Here is a 12,297-nt window from a genome sequence, read left to right as displayed (position 1 = left end):
GGAGCTCAGGCTACACTGACCGGGCTAACGTAAGCTAACCTTAACTTAGCTAGGTCAGTTGTCAGAGCACAGTCCTGTCTCTAGCTAGCATACTGTTAGTAGAGCAGGACTGACAAGTAAAATATATCACTGACATTTTGCTAACGTGGAGCAAAATGCCTATAAGGTAAAAACAGATGTGGGTGGGACACTTCTGGCCACGTTTTAGGGTTATTGACAGACATTAATACACCAGATAGATGCTGGAGAATGAAGGGAAGTGACTGAAGGTGGATCAAATTAATCTTTTCCGTGTATCTGGATCAAGCAGCATGGATGTATGTTTGCCTGACATGATCTCTTCAGGTCATTTATAAAGTAATTTAATTCAGGTGGTTTTGTTTTGTACTGCTATTTTATTTATTTATAAGTGTGAGTGTTGTTTGTTTGTATCGTAAGCCAAAGTTCCTGGAATTGTCGATCTGATCTATGACTAACTTTATTTTATTTTTCTACAGGTTGCTTGAAAAAGCATGGCGGAGCAGGAAACCTTTAAATGCAGCCCACGAAGTGGTGCTTCTAGTTTTCAGTCTCTGTCAGACTTGGAGCCAAGCTTGCACCTTCACTCTCCCGATTATAGCGGTGCTCCTGGGCTGAGGTAATGAAAAAGGAGGCAGTGGTGTGTTCTGGTTCCAGTAACACTTGACAGGACATATTATCTGTAGATATAGACACCGCCACACACTTCTAGTGGGTCATAAGTGATGATTGAGAGGGATTACTTTTGTATGAATCTATCCGTTTTTTTTTTCTCACTCATTCTGCCTTTAAGAAGAACTAAAAGAGAGAGGAGGAGGATATTAGAGTAAAATACTAAGAAGAATCCAAATGGTGATGATGACAATACTAACTATTATAATGACAATAACTATTCACGCAAACATACAAGGAAACATTCAGTTACAAAGGATATTATTCACATTATTGGAAGATTGGAGGAAATTAATGCTGTGGGACCATTTTTTACTGTCTGACTGGTCTAAAGCTTTTAATCAGGTCTCACATATATGAACTACTAGAACAACCAACTTATTGCTAAATGTACATTTGTCTGGATAAGAGATTGAAATTTTCATGGCTTCCACTGGTCCACTTCTCGTCTCATAATTTGTAGAAAAAAAGGATTCCTTGAATTTTAAACACACCACGGTGGTGACACATTAACACCATCTTTAAACATGACAGATGCTTTGTCACTGTTGTCACTATTTCTTTGGGACTGACCCTTTTTGGACTCTCTATCTTACTTCTGTTCAATAAAACCAAGCTGTAACTTTTTCTTTCGCAACAGCAATTTGGCTTTTGTTTTGTTGTGACTTCTTGTTATTGAGGTTTCAGATTGGACAGGTGAGGAGGCTGCTGGCGAGTGTGTCCAGTATAAATTGGGAACACACACACACTGTCAGTTACTGAAGCTCATTACTGAGTGCACCTAAAGTTTTAGGGCAGTGGACAGCCCACTGGCTCATTTGGTTGTGACTCATGTCAGGTACTTTGTTTGAAACTGCTCTGAGCCTTTGTTGCCTTTCTCATCTTTCTATTCTCCTGTCCACTATGAAAACAATCAAAACTTCACCTTTAATTAAAGATCACAATACCCTCAAAAATCTTTGAGAAGCTGAATACCTGAAATGTATATGAAGCATTGTGATGTAATTCATGAATCCACAGGTTGTTCCCTCCCACTTCTACTTAAACAGGCAGGTAGAGAAAACGGCTTTTAGGCACTTGCAGGGAAACTTTCTGTGGTAATTAACAGGAATTTATGGCATTGAACGGGAAACAACTGGAATAAATTAGAAAATAAAGGGGTTGTTTGCTAAGGCTGTATTTCCCATGTCATACACAGATAGAAACAAACCCTTTACCATATCATAAGCAGACAATTTGAAACCCTTCTAATAGAAATGAGAAAAATCAACAATTGAGTTGAACTTTCATGAAATGAGTTTACTCCTTTTTGTATTAAACTTTCATTGAACAACAATAAAAGAAAACATCCCGTCTGAACCCCTCAAAAAGCAAAAAGCTATTAAAAAGCACTGATGTAATTCCATGTATCATTCCATTTGATTAACCCTGTGAAGATGAAGCCCTTTGTTCACAAACATTAACAAACGGATGTACTTTGTTATGTACCTTGCTAGTAAACTGGTGGAAAATGGCACCTTGAAAATTCGAGCCAATAATGTGTACTGTGTGGAAACTCATTGTTTAAAGTAAACAACACATTTTATCAAATATTTTACAATAAAACTGACTGGAAATTTATCAACTTTCTCCTAAATTAGCATGCTCAATCAAGCTACATCCCTCATGGTAACAGTTGGCCAGCAAAAACTAGCAGAAGGTGTTGAGTTATAAACTGAGTACTTAGCTTGAAGCTACTGCCGTGTCTGCTGGTTAACGTAAATATAAATATAAAATGTATTCATGTAATGTAATCAGGACATAGAGAGCGTGTCGTCCTTTAGCTCAGACAGTGCACATGTGATGGGAGAACACACTGTGCATGCAGAGAGTTGTAATTTTACTGAGTTCCTATTAAATGAGATGATGGCACATCATCTGTGCATGTGATGGAAGAGTGCACTGCTGAATGCAGTGCGTGATAACGATTCAATTAAACAGGCATACTTATAACCAAAACATGCCATAAGACTCTGTATTGTTTTTTCATGTGCATTTCCCCCGAAATCAGTTGTCTATTAAAAGGTGTGATCTTTTTATTGAGATTGTGCAAAATTTCCAAATGTAAGTTCCATTGGAAAATTACCATAGATTAATTAAAATGTACTTTTGCAAGCCTCGGCACTGGTGAGCCTTGTGATGATGCTTTGTTCTTGATTTAACTGTTTAGCTACTGTTGTGTTTTTTCATGATGTGCAAGTGTTCATTTACATCCATCCAGACATTTTGAGGGATCATCCATTCAGTTCCCAATGTTAAATGTGGTCACTCTTTATGTCATCGTCTTAGGAAAAATCTAGCTGCCTCCGGAGACCATGACCAAGTTAAAGAAGCTTTACTTTCTGAAGGAGGAGACGGACCCAGAGTGGAAATGGCTTCCATCCATAGTATCAAAAATACACTTGATTCTGGCGACATCCTCCTGGGTGATGAGGTAATTGATTGGAAATGTCACAAATGCGATTCTCTGCTTTCAGGTGGAAGGTGTCCTTCACAGAACCTTGAATGATGTGGGAATAAATGATGGTATTAAGCCATATTTGAAAATCCGACATCAAAGTGAAATCTCAATGTCTGTGATCATTTACAGGAGATTACTTGAATGGCATGTATAGCTGCGCTTTATATCATTATCCAGCTAACAGGCAGGGTTCAAAACCATCTGCAGTCACCTTCTCACTTAAGCTGTGAACAACAGGAATACATTCTCACACTTTACACAGCCCTTCTTGTCTCACTTCTCTCGACAGTCTGTTTACATGTGTTGATGATGTCTTGACAACAACATGCTTTCCTAGATGAGCACAAGAGAGGCAAGTTCACGGCTGAACAGAGGAGAAAAGGACAGTGCACATTCTTGCCAGAATAATCTTGTTTTGTTTTTGTTTTTTTAGGATGAAGTCTCACATGATGACTCAGCTGTGCTCTCTCTGCCTGGCATGTCGCCTGCTGAAAGCATACTATCAGATGAAGAGCTCCTCCAGAACCAGGACTTCAAGGATCCATGCAAGAGCACAAAGACTGAAGGTGCAGTAGTAATAGTCACACGTGTGATGTATGGATATGCCAAAAAACAGATTTGGGCTAGTCCAGAGCACTGCTGGCAGTCTGGAGTTTTCCCACATCACTCTTCTCTCACTCACTCAAACTAGCTCCTTGTTGCAGCTCGCATCCAAATTCATGTCTCTGATGCTACTGCAGCCTACAGGGCAGAGTTGATCTGTCCTGCCCATAGACTGTATATAGGAAGTGGACGTAGCCACGGTAACCCACCGTCACTCATTGGTTTGTGGACCTTGGTTTTGAAGCCTCGAGTCTGGCTTTACTGGTATTGCCATTTTGGCTTTTTGGAGCCAGAAATGACATTGTTCCATGAAGACCGGCTCCGATAGCCACAATGTAGTCCCGCTGTAAAGCACACCCTGCTTTATCGTCTATTTTTATGTAATTGGGGATCAAAGTTTACTAAATGAACACCATGCTGTGCAGAAGAAGACTTGAAACCAGCGAATGAGGCCATAAACTGTTTACTGAGGGCAATAAATCAAGTGAGAAGTACGATCATTTTCTCATTGACTTCCATCGATTTGGATTTCTTTTTGCAACCAGCGGAGTTGCCCCCTGCTGGACCTTAGAAAGAATACAGTTTTAAGGCACTTCCTTAACTTGCCTCAAGTGGAGGAGTTCAAGTATCTCGGGGTCTTGTTCACGAGTGGGGGAAAGATGGAGCATGAGATCGACAGGCGGATCGGTGCAGCGTCTGCAGTGATGCGGTCATTGTATCGGTCCGTTGTGGTGAAGAGGGAGCTGAGCCGAAAGTCAAAGCTCTCAATTTACGGGTCGATCTACGTTCCTACCCTCAGCTATGGTCATGAGCTTTGGGTCATGACTGAAAGAACGAGATCACGGATACGAAATGAGTTTCCTCCGCAGGGAGGCTGGGCGCACCCTTAGAGATAGGATGGGGAGCTCAGCCATCCGGGAGGAGCTCGGAGTAGAGCCGCTGCTCCTCCACATCGAGAGGAGCCAGCTGAGCTGGCTCGGACATCTGTTTTGGATGCCTCCTGGACGCCTCCCTGGGGAGGTTTTCCGGGCATGTCCCACCGGAAGGAGGCCCCGGGGAAGACCCAGGACACGCTGGAGGGACTACGTCTCTCGGCTGGCCTGGGAACGCCTCGGGGTCCCATCAGACGAGCTGGAGGAGTTGACTGGGGCTGGGGAAGTCTGGGCATCTCTGCTGAAACTGCTGCCCCCGCGAGCCGACTCTGGATAAGCAGTTGAAGATGGATTGATGGATGGATGGCACTTCTGCATTGGATTCACTCTTCAGTCTCAGAAGCTACATCCACTTCCTTTATTCAGTCCATGCTCTTACCTCAAAGTCATAGTGAAACCCCACACTCCGACGCGTCTGGACTGTCTAGTAACTCCAAGGACCCCGCAGTCACTTATTCGGTCAAGGCCCTTTTTTTCACACAGTCATGAAATAAACTCCAGAGTGAAGTCAGTAGAGGAGAGTCATTATATGTTTTCATACCCAGGCTTAAAACCATCTTTTCAGACCCCGACACCTCATGTTAGCACTTACTTCCCATTTCCAAAGTGTCCCTGTGGAGTTTGAAAGCACTTATTGTAAGACGAACTAAAGTGCCTGCAAAACCAATGCAGTGTAATGATAAGCTCCTCAAGCGCAGCACTGCGTTTTCCGTTCACTCTACTCTACAGTTGTAGACACACAGACGATTTTATTTGATTGGCTTTAGGAGAACACAAAAAGAAAAGGGTTGCAAAGGCTTGAATGAAATACCAATCTGGGAGGTAACACTAGATGGAAATATTCATTTGGTTGGTTCTTTCACAAGATTAACAATCGCAGTTACTGTAACTAGATTTTTTTGTAAGTACATATATGTATATGATACACATATGTGTATACATGTGTGTAAAATTCATAATGCATTGGGCAACAATTACAACAAATACAGATTGAAGCAGATTGGAGGCAAAAGTGACTTGAAAAAATGAAAAATCTGTGAAGCTTTTTTTTGTTTGTGGTTACATGGAGTTGAACAGAGTTATTCATTGTTTTGAAATATGCAGTATACTGCAGCTGTATAAGGCAATGGCCTACAATACAGTTTTTATCTGTGCTGCTTCACTGTCATTTTACCATGCAAAACCTCAGCGATGTTCCCAACTAAATAACACCTTCTAACTTTTTTGTGATTTAAAAAAAAAAAAACAAGGATCACATATCCTCAAAAATGGAACACTGAGTGCAGTAACCGCAAACGGCCTATAAAATGTTCAAGGAAAGCACTACTTCTCCGATTTGTAAGAGTTTTCAGAACATTGCTAACAAGGTTGTGTCCAAAATACATTCTGTCCCTGATTATATAGGTGGTTTTATTCTTATCTTCCCTCTAGTTTGGAAAACTGACTGGCACAAGAATCACATGGCAGTAATCAGTAGCGAGACGTTTGACAGCCTCCTGAAGATGTGCCCTGATTTCCACGGCTGTAAGAGCCACATGGCAGCATTTGTCTTGATAAGAGGTAATATATGACTATTTTGCGTATTTTAACTGTATCCCTTTATCTATTCACTGTTATAGAAAATGCAGAATATTTAAGTTTCAAGTGTTTCATGAACAGGACCTGTACAACTGGCAGGTCATTATTGCAAATGTAAGTAAAGTGGCCCCACATTAGTCAGACAGAAAGAACTTGGGAATTTTATATGCAGATTAAGAAAATATATGTGACACTGATGTAAAGCTATCTGATGACACCCGGACCCAAGAGAATTATTATTTCTTTACTTTATTTATTCAAGGAAACCTGCCAGATTATGACATGCGGGTCCTTTTAGTTACAAGCTAGGGCTTGAATAGAGACGAATAAGGGCAGCATATCAATGGCATTTCACTGTTAATGGCAGGTCTTTTATGTGCTATACAGACGTGTGGAAATGTACAGTATTGTTCAACATGTTTGATCGCTCACCTCATAGTTAAATACCTTTTACACGTCATTCTCCATGTCAGTCTTATTTTTAAAGCTAAATTTGAGTTAATTGTTTCATTTCCTCCATAGAAGTGTTGGATACAGCGGGTCGTCCACGTGAGCTTTACAAGGTGGTGGCGCTGGGCGCTGGTCGTTCAAGCTGCAGCAGGTGGCTTTGCTACAATGGGACAATGGTCCACGACTGCCATGCCATCATCATCGCCAGACGGGCTCTGCTGAGGTATTCATGGAAATTTCAACAATGACTCACTTAGTGTTGAATTTGGGTGCTAAAATGAGAAATAATTAGCTAGTTGATTATTAGAAATATTTAATTATGATTTAGAAAATCCTAACTATAAATACTAACAAAATATATCAATAAAGGCTTTCTTAATATTCAGGATGAATTGTCATGGTGCCTCTAGTGCTTTGAAAGTGCCAGTGTGGCTCAAAGTGAGAATGGTATTTTCTGGCTTGTGTTCAGATTTCTGTACAAACAGCTTTTGCTGTTCTTCGATGCCGATCCAAAGGCCAAGGAGAACTGTATTTTCGAGAGTAGTGCAGACAGCCACCAGCTTCACCTCAAACCCAAAATCAGTCTGCACCTCTACACCAATCAGTGTCCTGAAGGAGCAGCTAAGAACTTCTACTTTAGGTACAATCGTCTGTTATTCACTTCTTTTGATTGTTTCAATATCCATATGTGTCCTGCCTGCTTTATTTAAAGCAGTATGTTGCTGGGTGTGTATGAAATGCATCGGGATGATTAAAAATGAAGGAATTGACTGAATTAACTTCCAAAACAGTCAATAAATTTGATGAAAGTACTGTGAATTGAATTGGCTTTTTAAGATGATTTTACTAACTTTTTGATTTTACTTACTTTATTTTCAATGTAGTACTCCTAATATTTTGTAACTATGCCCTTGGTATACAGCAGTTTTTATATCTATGTTTTACATTTCTTTAGTTATGAGGATTTCTGCTCTGGGTTAGTATGGTATCTAAATGTGTAAAATCTAACATCATGTCCTGTTTAGGGGCCCTGCAAACAACCCTTGGACAGCTATTAAGCTGCAGTGTCACGCCAAGGGCCTGCTGGTCCCTGTAGCATACCTTGACCCGAGTCTGTGGGGTGCCAGAGTCTGCTGCATGTCCGGTAGTGACAAGTTGTGTAGCTGGACTGTCACAGGGGTTCAGGGTGCATTACTGAGCCACTTCATCCAGCCACTCTACATCACCAGCATGGTGCTAGGTAAAGAGACTTTAGTCCAGTAAATAACTCCCTGTTAAACCATGTTTTATGTTTTTTAAACAAGTGAGATATAACATGGGTGTTAATAAGCTTTAGCAGTGCTGGTAGGTAGATTTTGTTACCTGTTTCTCTCAGTTGGGGAGTTGGGTTGCAAATTGGCTTTAGCTTCTTATTAATGTGCAGACATGAGTGAAATGAATTTTCTCATATAACTCAGCAAGGCGGTTAATAAGCGTATTTCCCAAAATGTCAAACTATTTATTCAATTTCAGGCGGTCACAATAAACTTTGCTTCAGATGGTACTTTGTTAACACAGTATTTTACACCCCAGGTGGTATAATTGTGTGAAATGCTTTTGAAATAAGTAAACTGAAGCTGCTGATATGATATGATGCACCAGCTGTAACGGGAATACTCACCGTCTTTCTTTAACTATTTTATTGCCTATTGTCTATATTCCTTTATGATTTCAGTACTTGGATATCTGTTCATATGTTTTCTGTATGTGGATTGTTATGTTACATAGATTAATTTCTTTCACTGGTGTGTTCGTAAATTCCTGAGCAATTTGATTGCAAATAGTGAGATTGTTGTGTTTATTTTAGGGGGGCAGAGGCCCTTTAATGAGGAAGTGTCTGATATCACCAACAACCGACTGTATGATGGATTAGAGGACATCCTTCCACCATCCTACAAAAAACAAAACATCTTCTTTCTCTCCGGCGACTACGTGGGGCCTGTTATGACGTCCCCGCAGCATGATGATCTCAGCATCAACTGGTGCCTCGGAGACAAGGATATTGAAGTGTTAGACAGTAGCAAGGGCTTCATCATCGATGGGTAAGACGCAGATGCATTCTTTTTGCTGCAAGATATATGGAAAAAGTGCACTAACTTGTCTCTGCATCAAACATGTAGGACTAGTATGATGTCCTGTACTCCTGGTGCAGGGAGACTTGACCTGACTCAAGCTTACCTAATTTACACTCCTTCAGCCAGTCCCAGGGAAAGAGTAGAACTGCTGGCTGAGCCTAATGCAGTTTGCTTGTTTGACAGTCTAAGAGGCCTGGGGTTCCTGCCATCTCTTGGTTTTGGAGCTGCAGACAACTGCTGATGTCCAGTAGCTGGAGTGTGACACAGACATGGCTTTCACTGGAGGCTATTGTCCTTGAGCAGAGATTACTGCCAAAAATAGACTTGAGATCCTGCTTGCTGCTCCCAGTGTTGCTGTGTATTTCAGCTTCTGTCCTGCAGCCTGAACTATTAGTTTTAGGCAACCGTACAGTTCAAAGTGTGCGTGTGAGCTCTGCAGCACGTTCCAACTAAACAAAATTATCAGACAAAGAAAAACAGGCTCCTGGAAATAACTTTTAAGGGAAATATTACATGGACATAAAGTGTGCAGGGGGATGTGAAGTTGAATTGGAAAATGGCAAGAACACCTACTGGAAGAAAACTTTCAAATTATAGTGTGAAAACAAAAGGAAATGTTGCTTCTACCTCATGAGACTTCTTTATTTTAGCCATCTAAAAGTACCAATACCAATTATTCCAAGCTTCTCTTAGCTATGGTCTTCACCATTGAAGCAATTAATTGTTCCCTAAATATCTTGGCGTGCACCCAAATCTCTTGAATTGTGCCAAGAATCAACTATACATAGAATGTATTGGTAATAAAAGACAAAGGCAGTTTTGGGTGGGGTGAGGAATGGCTGTAGATATTGTAGTGGACTTGGAACAGACCTTAAAGGATACATATTCAGCTCATTACTTGCTGTAATGCTTAAAAAACACATTCTTTTTCTCATACTGTCATACTGCATGCTGCTCTTGTTACCATCTTTCTGATCGCTTTATTTAGCTTCTGTCTCTTTTAGGCCCCCCTCCCAAAAAGGCCAGCCTGTTCTGATTGGTTAATTTCCTTGAGCAGGCACCAACCAAAAACTCCTGCATCAGCTCTGCCGTCCCCGAAGGTCAAAGGGGAAACACAGTAGCCGAGCATCATGCTAACACTGAACAAGGTCATATGCTCAAAAGATGCCTATGTGTGACATCACAAGTGGGGCCAAAATTAAACACTGGAAGATGGAGCAGGAGAAATAGAAAAAGGAGAGTTTATTCTCATAGTTTGATGGTTTTGAGACCCACTGGGGACACGTTTATGTTTAAAAGACAGTAAAAAGTGCATTTTGCATAATATGTCGTCTTAAAAATGATTTGAGGTGCAGTCATCTGCCAACGTCAGCTTCTATTAATGCTTTTATACTCAAAACCACCTGAAACTTTGTCTTCATGGAAACCAGCGGGCTCCTCACCACTGGTCTGTTCCCCACGGGTCCCCTCCAGGGTTTCCACCAGGAAGTTGCTAAGCAGCAGTAGTAAGTGCTGCCTGTGGGAAACCCTGCCTTCCCTCACTCAGCCTGACCACACTTAACATTTTTGCTGTAACAGCGCAGAATTGTCTTGCCAAACACATTTTTATGTTCAGCACAGCTGAGCCCCTGAAGCTGAGACCGCATCCTCCAGGATAGTGTTGGAGGTGGAAACATTGTTAGAGCGAGCCACTTAATGCAGTTCAGAAATAACCACACATTTTTACATTCACAATTTTGGTGTTACAAGTGAATGTTTTACGGGACATCATCCACCCCTCACTGCTGCTAATTAATTAGCTTCTTTGTGATTTATTGGCGGAGGAGCTCTGTGTGTGTGTGTGTGTGTGTGTGTGTGTGTGTGTGTGTGTGTGTGTGTGTGTGTGTGTGTTAAACACACATTAAAGCAATTCTGTGTCCTCAGTAGACAAGAATGTTCCATTATTTCACTGGGCTGCTGACTCTAATTGACTTGCTTATTCTTTTTTTCTATTGTATATGGTTGCTGGATAAAGTGTATCCTCAAATCACTTCTGTATCTCAACTAAGGCTGTGAAAGACGACAACAAGCAGATGCACACTGAACTGCACGTTATGTAAACAATGCAGAATTCAAAATCTTCCAAAAAACAGGAAATAAATTCAGAACTTGTTAGGCCTTTATGGACACAAGCATTGTGTTTTTGTGAGACACTTTAATTGGAATAAGATTTATGGTCCGCTTTCTTATTACCCAGCTCTCCATCTGTGAGTGGGCCCGGCTTCTCCAGCAGACTTTGCAAGAGAGCCCTCTACAGCTATTTCCGCCGAGTTGCACAGATGGGTGGGCATAGCTATCTGCTGGATCTTCCCACCTACCACAGCGTTAAGGTGTGTGTCAGCTATAGATAATCACATGAATGCTGAGTGCTCAATCTCAAAACTGTGGTGCTGTAAAACTAATGTGGCTCTGATGAATGTGCGTTTTGGAACTGTGCTTCAGTGCAGTTTTTAGAGAGATGTGATGCATGACATCATGGATGGTTTTGTGTTTTACAGGTGGAAGCCGTCATCTACCAGACGATCAAAGATCTGGTCAAGCAGCAGTTTCTGAGCAACCATGCAGGCCCCTGGAATTCAAAAAAGCTGGTGGACTGCTTTAGCACATGAATATGCTCCCAGTAACAGACCGTGTAGAAGTTTATCCAAGTTCCTCTTGAGACTTTGTTTACTGCTGTTTTATGCTCTTCACTAATAACCCTGAAGAGTAATTCTGGTTTTGTTTTCTGTATAATATTGTTGTTTTCAGTTTTATGTAGGTGTTTGAGAAAAATAAATGAGACCCTACTGTGAATTAATCAGTTTGGATGAGTTGTGGGTGGAAAAACATTGTTTAAAGGCAACATTTTCTCTGCCCTATCAAGTACTTCACTAGTGTCACCCTGTCGTTTTATAGCCAAAAGTTTGTGCTGATTTAAAACAAACCGAATAATCCGGCCAGTCACTGGTATGGAGAGGCCATTATGAACAGGATTTTATTTTGTGCTCTATAATTAAGTATTCACTGACATATGACTGTAAGCTTCCTACGATCTTACTCATATTAATTCCCACTGTTACCAGTGTGTTCGGGCTCAGGAAGTCAAAATTAGCAGCTGAAGAGCCAAAGATAGTACAAAGTTAAAAGTTTCAACTTGCTGAGCTGTGAGGTTTAGTCCCCTGTTCTCGTATTAAATAATATCTGGGTGTCACTGAACCAGATTTTATGCTGGGACATGAGGTGAGAGCCCTCCATGTGACATTGTTAGTGTAGAATGAAGAAATAGTGAATATGACTTCAGTATTTCTCATCTCAAGTCTTTTTGCTGTATTTGGTAGGTAGGGTTTCACATGTTTTTCCTAATATACGTTATTTTAGTTGGAGCTAATGGAACAAAATGGAACTTGTGCAA

General features: G+C 41.0%; 1 protein-coding gene across 1 annotated transcript; it reads left to right on the top strand.

Annotated features, from left to right (window-relative positions):
* Positions 1-512: 512 nt before the first annotated feature.
* adad2 (adenosine deaminase domain containing 2) lies at positions 513-11,515 on the top strand. The gene is made up of 10 exons (XM_070844081.1): positions 513-637; positions 3,019-3,163; positions 3,624-3,756; positions 6,157-6,285; positions 6,826-6,976; positions 7,223-7,393; positions 7,779-7,993; positions 8,600-8,834; positions 11,104-11,236; positions 11,405-11,515. Exons 1-10 carry the CDS (start codon positions 513-515, stop codon positions 11,513-11,515), a joined length of 1,548 nt encoding a protein of 515 aa, XP_070700182.1.
* Positions 11,516-12,297: the final 782 nt, after the last annotated feature.

The sequence above is a fragment of the Pempheris klunzingeri genome, chromosome 14 (assembly GCF_042242105.1).
Source record: "Pempheris klunzingeri isolate RE-2024b chromosome 14, fPemKlu1.hap1, whole genome shotgun sequence".
Taxonomy (NCBI): Eukaryota; Metazoa; Chordata; class Actinopteri; order Acropomatiformes; family Pempheridae; genus Pempheris; species Pempheris klunzingeri.
The sequence above is the reverse complement of the archived record's forward strand: the minus strand, read 5'-3'. Positions and strand labels throughout refer to the sequence as shown.